Source organism: Drosophila arizonae, chromosome 4 (assembly GCF_054131065.1).
Source record: "Drosophila arizonae isolate 15081-1271.41 chromosome 4, UAZ_ARI_1.0, whole genome shotgun sequence".
Classification (NCBI taxonomy): domain Eukaryota; kingdom Metazoa; phylum Arthropoda; class Insecta; order Diptera; family Drosophilidae; genus Drosophila; species Drosophila arizonae.
The window spans coordinates 13,554,822-13,573,634 of NC_142924.1; the positions used below are offsets into that span (position 1 = coordinate 13,554,822).

The following is an 18,813-nucleotide window of genomic DNA, read 5'->3' on the forward strand; positions in this document are numbered from 1 at the left end:
ACAGACACGATCCGATCGTTTGTCTACACTTTGTTGCAATTGCAATAGCTGTTGCTCGTAGTGTTGCTGTTGCGATATGAATATGAATTTGTCTCTAGGATATTTTCGCAATTAATTGAATTATCGTCGTGAATGGCAAAGGCAGCCAAACGATTTGCGATTTGCTGGACGGCGATGTGCAATCAAATATTGAGTAGCCAACAACAATTTTTTTCTTTCAACTTTTTTTTGTGCATTTTATGGAACGATCGGCAGGTCGCTCCGCCTGCACCCGCAACTCTTGGGGCTGACTTATGCGCGGCACGTTTCATGGATGCAAGAACTCTGTTATGGCTCTTAGCATTTAATATTGGTAGTCGATGGTTCGATAGCTCGATCACTCGATCGCTGGGGTGTGGCATGAACACACACACATACACACATACGGCCTGACAGACAATTGCGATTCACTTGCCACACAGCTCGTGTGTTAAGGTTAAAGCAAAAACTCGGCAAAAGCTATTAAATTCAGCTACGCTCCATTAGATGCGGCGGCTGCGCAGTCAGCGTCATTTACGCCTAATTAAACAAATTATTGCATGTTTTTGCAGCAAGTGCCAGCAAACATCAGCAGCAGCAGCAGCAACAACAAAAACAGCAACGTGTTGCGCATACGCCATGTGGCCCAGGAAATCTAACAATGAAATCTTGATTGTAAGACAATCGTCATATGCAAAAAAGAAGAAGAAGGGGGAGAGAAACACATTGTTTATAAATAGCGCAAAAAGCCAAGCAACAAACAATGCAAAACAATAAATAGCAAACAAATTACAACAAAAAACGAGAAAGAGAGAGAGAGAAGCAAATATTAAGTTACAAGTTGGCTTACAAGTTCACGAGCCAACAACAAACATGAATGGCAACTAATTTTGTTAAAGGTTAGCTTAGACGACGTTCAAAGACTCTATAAAAGTGAAATGCGATGTAGACCAGATATTAGAGATATATCTACCTGATGCCAACTGTCAGCTGAAGGGTTCGAGCGACCTTATATAATATATGATATGATATGATATATGATAGGAATTCTTTCTCCATCTCTCTCTCTCTTTTGTGTTACTCTCTCATATTTCGATCTTACTTTGTCGTTTCCTCAACTTTCTCTCATTGATTTCTGACAATAACTGAGCTCTATCTTATGTTGCTCTCAGCTATATGAAAAAAAAAAAACTGCCTTCTATTATTTATCTCCCATATACTAGTGCAATAAAAATTTATTATTTTAAAGTAATTAATAACACTATTAATGCTATTTCAATTACAGTTTGTTAGCCAATGCTAAGATTTTAACTAGGAAGGCAAATAATTATTATTATTTTTTTCGCTCCGACTTAATTACTAAATGAGCTCATTAGGGTTCAATGAATGAAAATGAAACAGTTAATGGCCATATAGCAGTTGTTTCTGAAAGTGCTTTGCAAGCTGCATGCTCGACTCAAGATGCCGCTCGATGGGGCTGAAGATACTTTTGCAAAAGGCAACAAAAGCCAAGCGAAGCGAATGGCGCTGTGGGCGATGCGGCTGCCTGGAGATCGCTGTCCTCGCCTTTGTGTGTATGTGTGTGCGTGCCCCAAAAAGCCAACAACAATGCAACAATGGCGGCCAACTAATTCGCCTATGTCACGTGGCGACGCCTGCGCCGCGCTCTCCTCTCTCTCTCTCCCTTTCTCTGTCTCTGTCGCTCTTAAAAAAAAAAATGGGGGCAATCTGCACAGCTAATTTTCAATGTGCAGCTCATGTAGTTCAAGTTCGAGTTGCGCAAGCTTTTAGCCAGGCCAATAGGTAAAAGTAACATGCCAGGCACACTCCCTGCTTGCCTAATTGTGACAGAGACCTCTTGGCAGTGACTGCTCTTGACTGGCCTCTTAATCTCTGGCTCTGGCTCTGGCTCTGACTATGAGTCGCTGTCAATTTTCATGCTTGTCATTTGATATCTCATTTTTTTCCTCTTCTTCTTATTTTGTTTTCGCATTTAATTTATGCATTGTCTAAAGCAGCAGCAGCAAGTGCAGCTCTTGAACTTACATAAAAGGCAGCTTGTTTTTGCCACCAGTAGTTCTAAGAGAATTAAATATACATATACATATATATATTTCTTCAGCTTGAAGTTCGGCGGGTAGTGAAAGCAGCAAGTGACCCACAGAAGCAACAAGCGACAGCTAAGCTTAAGTTCTTTATAATTATATATGCACTGACTCATCCGCATCGTAGGCGTTAAGCTCGCCTAATCTGTCGGCTAAATATAGTTAACAGATGTTTAGAGTCGATAAGCTTTGAGCACATGATGAATGCCGCATGCGGAAGTACAAACTTGGATGCGCCGCAGAAACAGTCGCAGTCGCACAGACATTCAGAAAAGATACAAAATACAAATGTAGCTGAAGGACAAATAGCTGAGCGTGAGTACCACGCAAATTCAAACTGTGGCAAGAATCGCACCCAAATTCAAGTCTACACAAAAACGTCTTGGCTGACTAATCAGAAACAGAGACCTGATCTCTGCTCAGCTGCTGCATGAAGTGAGGAAAACAATTTGTGCTCTAGCTGGCTTCGAGCCCACACACAGCTAGAAGAAGAAAAAAAAAATAGAAAAATAGAAAAAAACGTGGCAACTGAAACCACAAGTCAATGTCAGCACAGTGGCGGCATCTAGCGGCCTGTAGATCAAATACTAACAATTACTATGATTTATATGAATCACATTTAAAAGTAACTGTGGGGGCACATCTATAGAGACAGCGAGAGAGGAAGAGAGAGGGGCTATATCGTTGAACTTTGATGTTTTGACAATTCAAAGTTAAGGTCAACTAGGGATTTGAAATGCTGCAGTGCGTGGGCCATGCTGTTGGCCAGTGCATTGAACTCGCATTGGCTTTTCGTTTGGCCAAATTGTGGTGAACCGATCTGAGCCGAGCATAATTAGCGTTCATTGTGCGCAATTGGCCCTGAGAACCGTTTGATATTTTGTTTTGGCATACCGCAAGATTTTGGCACACGATATTTCATTAGTTTACTATCTATGCCAGGTGTGTGTGTGTGAGTGAGCATGTGTGTGTCTCTGCAATTTGTTGGCTTGTTACCTGTCATAAGACTCGAACATATTTATGCACTTTACAAGAATTTTCGAATTTCAAACAAGTGGCTGCAGCAGCTGCGCTTTAACTCCGGCTCGATCTTTTATATATACATGTACACATTCATATATATATATATATATATATATATATATATAATATATAGACTGCAATATAACTTTCGCTTTTCCGTTGTGTAACCCTGCATGAAAATTAGCCTATTAGCGCCTCATCTTTTACAACACTCACAAATCTGTTCCACTTTTTGTTTCACGCTTACGCAAAAAATCACCCAATATTCCCCTTGAGAGATAGGAAAAGCCTAAAGACAATGTCTATAGTCGAATATGATTCAATGAAGTTGCTTTTCACACATTTTGACGGGTTTTTTCTTTCCACTTGGCAAGTAACAAGTTTCAAGTCTATTTAAACTATATGTGAGCTCATCTATGGGAAGACCATTCATAAATTCTCATCAAGCCAGTTGCAAGCAAACTACCCCTGCCCCAGCCCCTGCCTCTGCCCCTGCCCCTGCCACTGTCCCATTCCTCTGTCAAATGTCAACAAGCGCCACGCGGCGTTCTGAATGAGCTCTAATGAAGAAGCTGTGGATATATCAACAAAAAAAAGGGACAACCTTTAGAGCGCTTTCTATATGTGTGTATGGGAGCGCTGATCTCTATCTCTGAGATGACAATGTGACGAAAGCAGGTTCTTATAATTTATGTTAAGAGCTATTGTGTAACGGTGCCCAAATTAACTATTTGATTAATTAAGCCATGGTTCCCTACTCATGTCAACATCAATTGTATAAATTATTTGAAAATAAAAGTCAAAGTCCTATACTTAAATATAGATATATAGAGAGCTGGAGGTTGAGCTTATGGATAGTTAAATATTAGTATTTGCCATTTTGGGGAAATAAAGTTATCTGAAATTAACTTTCATATAATATTTATTTGGCTAAGTTAACATAATATTTGTTATCTAATGCGTGACTTCAGATATGGTTAGATAGGTATAGTTATGGATAGGTGAAGCTCCAACTCACATATGCCCATGTCTAAGTATAGCTTAACTTCTGCTACTAGTTTCATTTTCAGTTCATTTTCAACTCCAGCCGCGACTCGTGCTGCCAACACGTGCTCATCTCTGCTGCATTAGAGCCATGTCGAAATGCATAGATATAAATATATTTATTTATACGTACATCTATACTAAGTTTAGTCTATGTAGCTGTTGCTGAATTTATCGTGATTTGTGGTCAGTCGGAGTCGCGGCTGAGGCAGACGACAAAGTCCGCATCATCAAAATGCAAAACCTACGCATATTTCTTCTTCTTCTTCTTCGCTCATTTACCTTTATTTATTTCTCTTGCTAGGTTTTTTTTTTTTTCGTTACGTGGGTTTTATTTATATTTGCTATATAATTTGTGTAGTCAAATGTTCTTTGTTAACCGCAGGCAACAACAATAAAATCATTTAATATTAAGTATTTACCTTGTTAAATTCGCCTTTTCGTATTTATTTGGGCAGCTGTCGAAGACGCCTACAGCTTGACCAGCTGTTAATTGAGGCATTAATCGTGCCACAATGGGCGTACGGCTGGGCCACGCCCCCTCCCGAAATGACTTAATATAGTGGCAGGCAAACTTGACCTTGCAATCGGGTTGCAGCCTCCAACAGATTGTGCATCGGAATTATCCTCAAAACAAAATCAAAATCAACAACAACAAGCACTCAAGTGCAAGTGAGTGGCATGTAGAGTGGGACAGAGTGAGAGGGAGAGAGCGATCGCTAGGCGTGGCATTGGCTCTTCGCATCGACTTGCATTGAACTGCATTGCGTATGGCAATTGCATAAAATATAAAAATCAAAATGAAAATGAAATATAAAGGCAATAAAATGTATCCCAATTTCAAGTACGCAACATCTCGACTTAACTTTTGTATTTATACTGAAAACATATCAACAACAACAACAACCATCGACAACTGCCACATGGAGCTGTAAAGATGTTTTTACCGATTTTAGAAGTCATAAGGTCAATGCTGAGTGCGCCAAGCGCCAAGATCGTGTTTTGATTGGGATTCGATGTTGTTGCTCTAGCTGTTGTTGTAGAAGTTGTTGATGTTGTTGCTGGCGTCGCTGTCGTCGCTCTCGTCGTCTGTTGTCAAGTGTTATGACTCGTCCAATGCGCCTGTCCATCTGTCTCTGCGTTAGTTTTAAGCTGCACCAAACAAAGCGGCCTCTCTGTGCGTTGACTCTGGTTCCCAGACAGATTCAGACCCTGTTGTTGTTGCTGTTGCTGATAAAGCAGCCATCAGACGCATCTCAGCAACTGCAATGAAATTATGCATTAAAATGAAGCTGCTTTCAGTTTAGACGCGCATTAATTAATGAGCTGATTTAGATGGATTAAGCATAATTTGCAAAAGGGAAAACAACTTTATGCTAAACAGAAAAGAAGAACGACAAAACGGAAATATTAATGGAATGATATTATAATATATGTAGGTATATACACTGCGCGTCATCAGGTTAGCGCCCCCCTTTACACTCAACCTCAAAGCTAAATAAAATCTAAACCATCAGAGCTCCATCTTTGAAATTTTTTTACTTTATACTCCGTTTATTTCTCTTTAAAATACAAAAAGAATGGCTACTGTAACATTAAGGATTATTTTTAAATAATTTTTTTTGTAAAATGTACAAAAAACATGTAACAAAAATTTGGTCATCAGATTAGCGCCCCCTGCGCTAAATTCAATTTATTTAAGCTAATGACCAAAAATAACACCGTATTTTAAGCTATTATTATTTTTAAGTAATATTAGTAGTGCGTAGTGCCGTTTTTTGTTTGAAATTACTTCAAAAATTCGATTAGGAGTGGAATTATAAAGTTGTTCAATAATATTCAAGGATATGGTTGGCCAAGCGTGTTCAATACCTTCGATTAACTCTGTCTTTGCACTATAATGCTTTCCGGACTCATATACTTCCTGACCAACCATCCCCAGACGTTTCCAATGATATTAAGGTCGAGTGAGTATGGTGGCCACTCCATGAGATCAATTTTTTGGCCCTGAATCCAGGACTTCAGGGATTTGGATTTGGATTTGGAGCATTATCATGCTGGGAAATCTAATGCCGGTTTTCAGACAGGTTATAGAAATGCGGAACAGCAGTTTTAAACACGGTGTTATAGTCCTATGCGTTCATGCGCGATGTCAAAAATTGAAGTTTACAAGCGCTGTAGTAAGATATTGCACCCTACATCAATGCCACACCACCCCCCCGCCGCAACGGCTTGGAAACCGTTCCAAATAATGTTCTTCTATGCGTAGGGTATGGATATAATAAAATTTAGCCATCAGTTCTTTCCAAATTCAATTTTTCTCATCAGAAAAGACAACATGCTGCCATTGGATAGACCACGTCATGTTCGCCCGGCCAAAATTAATGCGTATTTCTTTACTTAGCATATCAACTGGTGTCTTTTTTTTTACATACTGTTTGTTTAGGTAATTAACTTTCCTTATTGCTCTTTGGACCGTTGAGAAGCTCGTCTTAACACCGATTTTATCCCTAATCTTGGTGGTCGATTCATGGGAATTCGAAGCTTCCCGAACTAATGCTCTTCTATTTCCTTCTGAAATCGCTTGATTATTGCCGCTTATATAGTTTTTTCCATAGTTTTCCCTATTTGTAAGAAAATTGCCACTTAGTTTTCTGTTTTTTCCTGTTTTTTCAGCAATTTTATGGTTTCATAGTCTAGATTCAAAGTATGCCTCAATCTTTGATTTTCAACCAAAGATAAAATTGTTTCTTTACCCATACTATAAATATATTGAATACTTTGAGCTTCACAAAAAATTTGGTGAGTGTAATTGCCAAAATAAGCAAGATAATTACAATTGCATTTGGGGGCGCTAATCTGATGACGCAAAATAAGTGCACACATTTTTTGCGAAAATAGAAAAGAATAGAAAATAAAACATAACGGGTTTTCACTCGCGCTTTTTTTTTTGGTATGAGAGACATCTCATATGATGATAATGAAATAAAAAAAAAACCAAGAAGTTGCGTGCAATGGGCAAAGAGAAAAACGTAAAAGAAAATGAGTGTAAGGGGGCGCTAACCTGATGACGCGCAGTGTATAAGCTTACTTGTCTTTAACACATTAATCTTATAAGCACTGCTATGATACACATATTTATATGCAAAATTAATATTGCCTTGAGCAAGTTAGTTTAACAATTTTGCTTTGTTTATTAAATTGGTATTTTTTTATTTTTTATTATTATTATTTTAAATCTTTTAAGTCTGCAGCTTCCTATTTATAACTTCTAATTATTTTACTATTTCATTACTTTCTACTGCTTTATTTTTAACACTTTTACTTCTACTCCGTATAATTGCTCTAAGCTTACTATTCTTTTACGTTCTACTCCTTTCTTTCTTTCTAAAATTCCTTGCGTTTCTGCTCCTTTATAGACTACTTCATTTTCAATTCATTTAATTTCTACTTCTCATTTTTCACTCCATTATTTTCTACTACTTTATATGCTACTTTTTCCGTAGGGTTCTCTTCATTAATTTGATAATATTTTGTTTTGTTTTACTGCTTTATGTCCTCTCTTGCTGCTTACTCCTCAGTGCCTTATATCTAAATTGTGTTTTTCTTAATATTTATTATTTATTGTACAACTTTATTTACCTTTTCTATTGCCAGTCAATGTTACAGCTCCTATTCTCCAATTATGATGCAATTTTTAATATGTCTAAATATTTAGTCAAGAGTTTTGAACATATCTCGAATGCCATTTAACTGGCCCCCACTGCAAAGACCTTCCCGGTTGATGTATGTATGTTGAGGGTGCGATTTGTTGCCATTGTGTCGCTCAATGTTGCAGTTTTATGTTTTTTACACATCTAGTGTGTTGTTCAATCAAATAGACTTCAGATTTATCAGTTAACAGCTAGTTATGGCCATTGTTGAGTACAAACACTTTGCTCAATGACCGTTTATTTAATGCTTTATACACATATACATATTTGTTTCTTGTTTGTTGTGGGAGCACAAATCAAAATGCTAATTCGCAGCGGCTGCCGGCTGCAGCTCGTAAAAATTCAATAAAAGATTATGAAAATTGTGCAGTCAACAGCAGCAGCAGCAGAAACAACAACAACAACGGCAGACACCAACACCTGAATTGGAAATAAAATAATAATAATAATAATAAAATGCTTGGGACACACCCGTAGAAAATTGTTAATAGAAAACGTTCGACGGCCGCTTTGAAGAGGCTGCAGCTACCCAATTGCTACGATTTGCTACAGGCGGCAAGCGGGCGGCAACAGCAGCAGTAGCAGCAGTGACAACAACAACAACAACATCGACCTTGCGCTTATTGCCACAATTCTGCCAGCTGCGCTGCTGCAGTCAACGTCGCTGCTGGCGTTTGCTGTTTATAGATTTATTTAACTGATCAGCATTTTTTTTTTTTCGGCTTTCTGTTTTTCGACCAGACTGTTGTCAAGTGTGCCACGTGGCGTATGCTTGATTTGTGGACAAGTCCCAACGACGACATTCAGATATCCAAACAACAAAAATAAATGCACTTTGCACAACATTTAATCACATCAAGCAGCAGCCGTGTAAACGTGTTAAAGAGCCCGAGCATAATTTATACATAGCATTCATTATTAAAATGTCGCTAGACATTGAAAGCGACAACAGCCACACACACTCACCGAGGGAGAGTGGGAGAGAGAGGGAGACATACTGATAGATCGACATACAACAAATGTTCGTTGAGCATTTGAAAAGTTTTGAAATTCGTGAATTATTACTTGCACTTTAACTTGGCTTCGAGCGAGGCGATGACGATGAAAATATTTTACAATCTCAGCGCCTGCCAATTTGTATGTGTGTGTGTGCATGTATATGTGTGGTTGACATTTTATAGACGGGCGACGGCGACACCGTGTCGCCACCTGTCGGCTGTTAGCGGCGCAACAGGGAGGAGATACGAGGCGAGGCGCGCTGCCTCAGCGGCAACCGCTTCACAATGACAAAAGCCATTTGCGCCTGTCAACGCCCCGCAATTGTCTCCAGTCGAGCCTTAAGCCAAGACAAATGAGTCGAGGCTAAGACTCCAAAATAAAAAATAAAAATATATATATATATATATTGAGCACAGAAAAAGAATGTTGGTGAAAAAAAGCAAAAACTCCGCACGGCAAACCAAAAAGAGAACCGACAAAGGAAAAGATCTTTGCACCTTTGACAAAATTCTAATTAGCGTTTAGCGCGCGAGTTCATTAACATTTTAGTTGACATTTTCTAAATGGTGTATGAGTGAGTGTGTGAGAGTCTGTGTGTGTGTGTGTGTGTGTGTGTGTGCTGTTCCCATACATTTCCGTTGCCCAACTCTGTTTACAGTTCAATTAAACACGCACTTTTCGCTCTGCTCTGCTTTACATAAAACAAATTGACAATAAATATTCCTGCAATCTGACCACACTCGACCGGCGAACTACGTCGCTGGGCCTAATGGAACCGGTTGGACCGATAACCATTTAATTTATCGATGTATCAGACATAGCTGTATAAACATATATACTCTTAATGCATATTTATAAAGAGAGCATCGGCTGTTGTGCGGGTGTTGGGCTAAATTGACTAGCCTATTAGTCTGTACAAAATTTAAGCAACAGGTTCACTACACTGTACTACATAATTAAGAGATTTTTTTAATGAATAAAAAGTCTCTGACTGTAAATTGAATCGTATATTTGAGTATTTCCTCAGCACATTTGCATTCTGGAAATAAAAACTCCAAAATATGTAACAATTTAAGATGAAAATGAAAAATTTTCCAAAGTTGATGTTTCTTCAAATATGATCTATATATCATTATGTATAAAACAGTTTAACTGAAAGCGCCCCTCATTAATATATCTCTAATATTACGTATTTTCATATTGTATTTCATTTCCTTGCCCACTCAATTGTGTAGCACAGTGTATGCTTTTAAATATTCATTAGAATTTCAATTAGAAAGACAGCCAAAGAATATGACAGTAAAAGATTGCAAAAAAATCAGGCATTTTAATTGAGAACTCGTTTTCAATTCTGTTTTCAGAATCTTGTCTCAGATATAATGTATCTTTTAAGGCATTGTCAGGTATTGGATTATCGTATCGGAAATGTTTTGCGTCAAGCACTTGGGATTTCAAATGGGCATATCTAAAGGATGTCATGTTATAATATCTATCCATTTATTTTATGACATTTCATTTGATTTCATTAGCAACGCCGTTCCCAACGTCAATCGCAGCCTAAGCTTTCATATAATATGTATAATATACAAACAAAAAAGTAACAACAACTGATTTAATAACAAATAAAAAACATGAGCATTTAGCGCACATACAAATTATAATTTCAAATAGCTTCAAGTGCCACTCGAGATCGCAGCGCTTAACAAAAATGTTAAACATTTTATCGGCCTTTTTTGTTTGTTGTTTGCTGCTGCTGTTGTTGTTATTGTTGTTGTTGCGGCTTGAGCTTTCAGAATATGTTTAATATGCGAGAACTTAAATGGCAGACTTTGTCGGCGATTTGTGCACTTTTCGACTATATCATTTGGCAACTAATCGAAGGCGTCGCATGCTTTAAGTGTAAACAAATTAACAAGATCATTTGCCGTAATTGAGATGCCGATCTTGAAGGCGGAACCCAGGCTTAGATTGAGAACGAGAGCCCCAGTGGCCGAGTGACGGGTGCCCCGCTTTGATCTTGGCTTTTGCCTTTTGCGCTTACTTTTTTGGCGGTCAATATCGGGGCTGGGGGGAAATCAAAACAATTGGCAGCGCCCTCTGGCGGTGCATTAACCAAAATGAATTTATGGACTTTATGCGCCCGGAGGGTGTACGGCCCAGAAGTCAAGATCGTAAATTAATTAAGAGCGCAACACTGGCGGCATTTAAAGCAGACGGGAAATGTGGAGCCGGGAGGGTCGCGGGCCGGCAGAGGGTTTTCGACCCACAATTGATTACCCCATCGTGGGGTGCAGGCCCCTTACTCAATGTGTCTAATGCAATCAGAAATTGATTTTTCATGGGCAACGCTTTTTTCCCGTCTATATTTTCAGATTCAGCGCACGAGAGGCGTTCGGCATGACGGAAACTGTTTAGGTATTCAATGCGGCTTCAGACCCAGTCCAAGTCCAAGAACCGAGAACCTTTGTAACTAGCCGCACAAATCAATCGATCGAATTGCGTCCGAAACGGCGTGACAAACGGCGAGCAACGCCCCGCCCAAAACTCCCCCAAGTAGCCCACCGATTATATAGCCAGATAAACCACAAACAAAATGGACTCACGCATCGGCCTGGATTACATAGTCGAAAATCGTGACTACATTGCCAAGTTGGGCTCTGCCCTAGACACGCAGAATGCGACGGTCAAGAAGCAGGTCTTCGAGCTGCTGTCCGCGCTCTGCGCCTACAGCCCCGACGGCTATGCCCGTGCCATCGAAACTCTCGAGTTTTACAAGGTAAATACGCTGGCTGAAGCAGCAACATAGCGAAGACCTTTTCATATTATTCACCGCCATTCGATGTTTGTCTAGAATCTCAAAAAGGAACGATATCGCTTCAAAATCGTCATCAACGAGCTGGAACAGTCAACTGCAGCTGCAACACCGCCTCTGGACTATCTAGCTACTCTGCTGGCCTTCATCAACTGCGTCATCATCTCGGAGCCAAGGCTGCAGGATCGCATTCGCATACGCAACGAGTTTATAGGTAAGTTGTTATAGACTATATAGATACGATTCATTTGCATGCTGCTTTAAAAAAAAAAAAAAAATTCTATAGATGCAACTCTCTCATATAGACAGTTCTCTTGTAGGTACATTTTAAGTAGATACTGCTTTAATGGATAGATTTAGAACTCTCTTTAGAACTCTTTCTTTATTCAGTGCTTTCTTCGGCTTTTGTTTTTATTTTACTGGCCGCTAATGCTGATAACCAAAAGGCCATCATGATAAACACATTAGGCCAACCACAAAAAGTCATCAGACGACCTCCTCCAGGTGCCCCTTCTCTGCATTGTTATTGTTTTTGTTGTATTTTGTTGTATTGTTTGTGAGTCAACTGTTTTGCCCTCTTGTGCTTTGTTAGCTGTCTTCGATTTCATTGATTTGATTGATGTGCCCGCTGATCCGCTGACGGCGCCGCTGATCGGCACTGCCCTTGACCATATGCCATATGCCATATACCTTATACCACACTTGGCAAATGCCCAAACGGAGTTGGTTAACTGCATGTCACAGCCACGCCAGCGACCCTCGGGGCTCTAGGTTCGAGCGGTTGTTGGCTCTGGGGGTCGTGGATAATGATAGTTTCGGCAGCGGGTTTGCCATGCCGCATATCGTCCAATCGTCAAATCGCCTTTGTCGCTTGACGCAATCCAATTGAGTAACCTTAGCACGTGCCGGCGATTAGAGGTGCGTCTCCAAAGTTGTTGACCGACTCAGCTTTCTTCGCCAATGAGAATTCACTCATAAAAAGGGCATAGACTAGAATCCAACTAATTGGAAAACGTGACAAGCGTGACTTGGGTTATGCTAAGGAAATTCGTTGTAAATCGAAATATCTTCATTACAAGCAAGTCAGCAGCTTTGGCTCTGCGGCACCCCCGAAAATTCCAGTTTTTATGACTGAATATTAAACAGAAATATGTGAAATATTCTACGACTATGTCACATAAAAATAAAAATGATATTTCCAACATGTTGCTATGCATGTGTGCATATATTTCGGATCAAGGGTCTGCACTGCATGACGACAACAAATTGTTATTTAATTCCACTCTGTCCGAGTAGCACTGAAGAGAGCTGCTGTGCTATGCCAACAACATAGATACGTAGTTAAAATGTAATAAGTCGCCTCTGTGCCAGTTGTTGACAGACAAGGGACGCGTTCACATCCTGTCAGCCCGACATCTCGAACCGCCCCTCGCGACGATGCTCGCCGGCCTGAGCAAAGTTCATGAACTGTGCCCGCGCCGTTAAAGCAAACTCCCAGCTTCAGTTGCAGCTCCAGCCCCATCTCAGTGTGCTCCGAAGGCCCGCTTCTTATGACTTTGATTGAGCGCAGTTGTGCGTGAGTGCGCAGGCGCAGCGCCAAATGTGGGGAGCACTCGTTGAATGATGAGCGCTGCACTTGCCAGCGACTCCGAATGGGCAGACGGTGGGCAGCGTGAACGGGTGGGAGGGGGAGAAGGAGCGAGGGGCTTTTTATTGTTCTTAATTAAAATAAATTGAGCTGCGCTTTTTCAGCATTACAAGAATATAATAATAAAGCGACTGCGACAAAAACGAAATCTCAACAGCAAAATGTAAGTCACGCACTTCAACTGCTCCGCTATCTCTCGCCCTCTCTCCCTCGCTCCCTCTCTCCCTCCCTCTCTCCATCTCTCTGTATGTGCAGGGAGGGGCTTTTGTGGTAGGACACTTCACACATGCAGTTGCCATATCGACATGTACATTCCTCAGCGACACATTTGACAAGCAACGGCCGCATTTTGTTTGGCAATGAGCCGATGTATTCAGTTTCAAGGCCATTGGCCTCCATGCTCCACGCCCATATGCCCTCCCACACCGCCGCCACGTAAGAATCTTAGAGTTTCCATGCAAATATTTGCATATATACAAGTATGCGATTCAAAGATCTTGCGAGTTCTGCTAATGCCATTTAAGTGTCCAATTATCGGCTCAGTAGATCTCTCTTTCTCTCTCTTTCTATATCTCGCTATCTCTCTCTCTCTCTGTTGAAAACTAGAGTTCTTGAGATCTATTTAAAGGCGGAATCCGTGCAAGACCCGGTCAGAGTATGGCCAGCATATCTGCTGTATGTCATCTGTCAAGTTCATCGCTGCCGGCTGTGCGGCATTTACTGATTTATGCCCCATGATTTTCCACTTTGGCACGCAAAGTTTTTCATAGTTCGAAGTTGTTGCGGCTGTGAACGCGCCATAAATTTATTTATTTAACAATTTTCTCATTTAGCTGGCTGGCGAATTTCAATTTCAATTGATTTATAAAACGTCAACAGCTTATAACAATATATATATATATATATATATATGCATATATATATGCATGTATTTGAGCACAAAACAAACACAAATATTCAAATCGAATTGATTTTAATTTCAATTTCTGCTTTATTATTTGCACTCGTGTGTAAAGTCACAAGAGTATATTAGTTCTGGGAACAGAACGGTTTAAGATTTATTCGTCTCTCAATCACAATACGTTTTTAAATATAAAACTCCCGCATTCAGAACTGTGATTCGATTATTATATTAAATAAAAATTATTTATATACTAATTAAAGAAATATATAAAATAAAATAATATGAATATCAGTTGAGAAGATGAAGTACCACTAGAGCTGCAATACATATCGATATAGCTATTCTAATTTGAATTATTAGAGATCTTCTATCCGCCTCAATCTTTCTATTTGAAAAATTCAATGAATTAATATATTTAGAAAACTCTTTGAGCAAGTATTACGCAGCTCTTAACATCCAACTGCAACATTTATTTCGGTTAGTCTTAAAGTTTTGACTTGATTTCTTGTTGCATGGCATGTTATTAAACAATTACGTTTGGTTATTTGGGCGTGTTTGGCGAATTCCTTGGCTGTAGGGCATATAAGCAATGGCAGCTGAATTCGCTTAGATCGGTTCTCTAGATCTCAAGAGACCTCCAAGACTTTCCAAATGCTTTAACAATGGCCGGACAAAGAAACTTTTCAACACATCTACACAGAAAACAGAAAACAGAAACACAGGCACTCACATTTTAATTGTGTGCCTTTTATGGTTTTCAATTTCAAATAAATAAAACGACAACGAAACAAAGTCGTAAAATAAAATTATGAACGTCAAGGCGCCAAATAAGGCGAACATTGGGTGGGCAGACCAACCAGGGGATTGGGTGGAACAGCAGCGATACACAGAAGCTACAACGAGGCGACTTTCACGAGCATTTTTGTAATTAATTTTTTATTATATTTATTTACAAGCAGCCACATATCAAATACAACAAAATAACGTCTGTGCGCAAATAAAAGCAGGAGGCGAACAAAGTGAAACAAACAAACAGCGCACAAAAAACAAGCTTGACCGGAAGCGACTCTTGCTGCACACTGGGCGGCTAGATCAGGTCCCCAATACCCCCAGTGACCAGTCAGCATTGGGAGTTGGGCACGGGCTAAGAACTGTCTTGCTGACAAATTCAATTAGCAAAGTTCAATCAGCAAATGCCAAGTTGTTCATGCAAATTCTAATTGTTTTTGCTGCAAGGGCATGCAACAGGCGGAAGGAGGCGTACGCGAGATAAAGCTCATATACTTATGTATATATATATTGAATTAGCATCATTAATAGCAGAGTTTAGCTGTCTTGGCTCAATTCGATATATAGATCTCTGCTGAAAATACATATTTCACTTAATTTCAACATTAAATTAATATTTTGATATGCATATTTATAACTGCAATTCTCACAAATGAAAAATTATGTTAAGAAACTAAAAATCAAATATACGAGTATATGTAATAGGTTCTAAACAATTACCCGCACATATAAAGCAAAAGTAAGAGCCAAACACGGATCAGATGATATTGGATTTTTTGACTACTGCCACGTGACATAATCGCCCTGATCCAATCCATGTGATACCAGACATTCGTATACACGGAGGGATATTTATCATTACCGCAGCCTAGGCCATAGGTAGCTACGCCATATACCGTGTCGTTCAGCATGAGCGGATCGCCCGCATCACCCAAACAGGGATGCTCGTCCAGATTGCGAACGTGCAGATTGCCAACGCATAGCATGTCCGGTGTGAATGGGCCAATCAGTCGCTTGCATGTGGCGAAATCCTGCAGCATCACATCGATAAAGAGGATGCTAGAGGCCATAGCGCCGCCCTGCAAACAAGTGATAGATAAAATGAGATGGAATCAGCTGAGATCCCATTCGATTGGGATATTATTTGGTGATCTACCTTCAGGACGCGTCCCCAGCCCATGGATCTGTAGTAGAGACCTTCCACAGCCGGCCCGAGGGGCAGCCCTATTATCCCAATGCGAAAATTATTTGTGGGTAGCCTCAAGCCGGTCTTCAGCAGTGCTATGTTATTGGTATTGAATATGGTGTAGTTCTGGGGCACATATATCGTCTTCACCGGGACATGCCGGCTCTCCGCGAAAATCTTTAGCCGATTGGGTGCTCCAGCAACGATCAGCATCACGCGACTTCGACGCAACACCTTATGAGTGCTTCAACGAAAGCAAATATTTGGATGAGTACGTACTTATATACATAGATAACTGGATTATCCACCTCATCACGCATTTCGCGGCAGTTAGAATAAATATGGGCGATATGATGCAGCCACCACAGTAATGGTTATCCCCAAAGTATTTGTATGGAGTGCGCGATCTGATGGACACCACATACTTGCCGGTACTCCTAACGGACTGAGCTGTGTAAGTGGGCGTGGCTAGTCGTTTAACACGTCCAACATCATTTAAATCCTTCAGGCCGACAGCTATTGACACTATTAAAAAAATCTGTAAAACAAGGAACAAATTTCTATATATCATAATAAGTACAAAATATTTGAATGACATTGATCGAGTGGGTGTTTGACATGGAAGAATAGTTTACTATATCAAAATAAATATTCAACTTGTATATGAATAAATGCCCTGCCTGCAACTCTGATAGCCTATCAAAATATCAAAGAGTAATTTGACCCCGTTCTATGCAATAGATATAAGTGTTTCTCGACTTCCTCTTCTGTTTCATTCGCTCTTGCTAAATGCCTATCATTCTCTCTCTCTTTCTATGCAATTTTCATTCATTTCAGCACTAAATACCTTTTTGCTGATATATAATTGTATATCAGCTTGATTCACTGAATACTACTTATTATTCCCATGTTGTTTTCATTGCAGGCCTCAAATTATTGCCGCTGCTCAACAATCTAAGGTGAGTTTTTAGGTTTAATGACCACTTAACATAGCTCTAGCGGATGGCAAATGTTAGTCAAAGACATGGCCAGGCACCCACACTATGCCTATGTGTGTGTGTGCTGAATCTAGACAATTTATGCAATGTTTGTTAACTGAAACCCTGAAACACACCCACTACAACAACAACAACAGCAACAGCAACAACAACCTCAACAACATAGTCCAAATGAATATCACAAACAATTTAAAATGTCTTGCTTGATTTTGATGCGAATCCAATGTGAATACGATGTGAATACACTCGTATTTCGGCAATCGAATGGAATAAGCATTTTAATTTGCATGCAGCTCTCAACTAGGCAAGATCAAGGTCTAGTCGCAAAAAAAGAGAAATAAATGAAATTCACATGGGTATGCGAAGTGGAGCTTCGCTTGGGCATCTCCCGGCTGGGCCATTATTAGCGGCCGTTTAAGTGTGATGGCCAAGTTGCGCCGATTTGGACGCTTGTCAAACATCCATCAAAATCGACAACAATCCGAAAACTCTTCTTCTTTCAGTTTTTTCTTTTTTTTTTTTTTTTGCTTGTGTGTTTGGGTCTTATGCAAATAATTTGCGCCGGTTTTTTGTTTTTTGTTTTGGGTTTTTGTTTTTGTTGAGTCTGTCAAGCAATTAATTCAATATTTAATTAGTCAACAATAAATCAATTAGTTAGCTGCTAGCTGCCCCCTCGCCCCCCACTGCCTTATCGAGCCGCACAACTGGTTTATAAATGGGGCCTGGGCCCAAGTTGACAATAATTTGCCGCTTCGTATAAAGCTTAGACAAATTCAATTAATTCTTTCAAATAGTTCAGGCCCAAAAATGAACAATAACAATATGGAAACCCTCTGGCTCACCCGATCGCAGCCCCCTCCCCTCTGCGGTTCCACTGTGGCAGCTTCTACAGCTCTCGTCAGAGACAAAATGCCTAATTGATTGTTCTGTGCCATTTGTCTTGTGGCTCTGCGTCTGAGGCCAAGTGAAGCCCATTTGTTTTGTCTTATGGCAGTTGACACGCCTCTTTTCCCATCGCCCCGCTAGCGCCCCTCTATTGGGATGTGGCATTGTTATGAAAAGTTTTTTATTAAATGCGTAGTTTCTTTCGCGTTTTAATTTATTTCAAATTTACAAATCGCTTTAAACGTTTTCATTCAGCCGAGCAGCGCTTTGATTTCAGCGACCCCTGCCCCCCACTAGCCCCCCTCTAGCAGCGTCTTCGAGAGGTGCTATAAATAAATAGATATTCATTTGAGTTTTCGGATCTGCGTAGCTTGGAAGCTGCTGTGTTTCTATAAGCGGATTTTAATTGCTGTCGCCTCCAATGGGTTCTAATCAATCTTAAGTTCAATCAATATTGAATAACAGCGATTTTCTATAATACCAATAATTTGTGAGCATATGAAATGACAGTCAGGCATCAAATGGAAATAAATTGCTGAGGAACATAAGAAGAAAACGGCAAAGCATTTACATTTTAAAGCGGCTTTTAAAGACGGCCTAATCTGTCTATCGATTTAAGAGGTTTTAGTTAAGAACTCTAGCAGAGGCATTAGTGAAGAATTAAACAAGAATTTTAAGTATATTTGATG

At 39.9% G+C, this 18,813-nt stretch overlaps 2 protein-coding genes across 2 annotated transcripts in view; one reads left to right on the forward strand and one right to left on the reverse strand.

Annotated features, from left to right (window-relative positions):
• The window catches only part of form3 (FH2 domain-containing protein formin 3), a 36,814-nt gene that overhangs the window by 9,924 nt on the left and 8,077 nt on the right, over nt 1–18,813 (forward strand). The window contains exons 2-4 of the mRNA XM_018006719.2: nt 11,275–11,678; nt 11,754–11,928; nt 17,167–17,200. Coding sequence (XP_017862208.1) covers nt 11,496–11,678; nt 11,754–11,928; nt 17,167–17,200 — 392 coding nt within the window. The 5' untranslated portion in view covers nt 11,275–11,495. The remainder of the gene's footprint in view (nt 1–11,274; nt 11,679–11,753; nt 11,929–17,166; nt 17,201–18,813) is intronic.
• Nucleotides 15,666–16,872, reverse strand: LOC108613344 (trypsin I-P1-like). The gene is made up of 3 exons (XM_018006743.2): nt 16,550–16,872; nt 16,212–16,485; nt 15,666–16,134 (listed from the first exon to the last, which is right to left on the reverse strand). The coding sequence occupies exons 1-3, from the start codon at nt 16,837–16,839 to the stop codon at nt 15,772–15,774; spliced, it is 927 nt and encodes a 308-aa protein (XP_017862232.2). The 5' UTR covers nt 16,840–16,872; the 3' UTR covers nt 15,666–15,771.

What these genes read in the sequence shown, in the direction of transcription:
- LOC108613344 (XM_018006743.2), bottom strand. Translation starts at nt 16,839, where the DNA reads ATGTCATTCAAATATTTTGTACTTATTATGATATATAGAAATTTGTTC. An exon ending in GCCGCGAAATGCGTGATGAG is followed by an intron (nt 16,486 to 16,549) that starts GTGGATAATCCA and finishes CTTTCGTTGAAG; the next exon opens with CACTCATAAGGTGTTGCGTC. An exon ending in GCTGGGGACGCGTCCTGAAG is followed by an intron (nt 16,135 to 16,211) that starts GTAGATCACCAA and finishes ACTTGTTTGCAG; the next exon opens with GGCGGCGCTATGGCCTCTAG.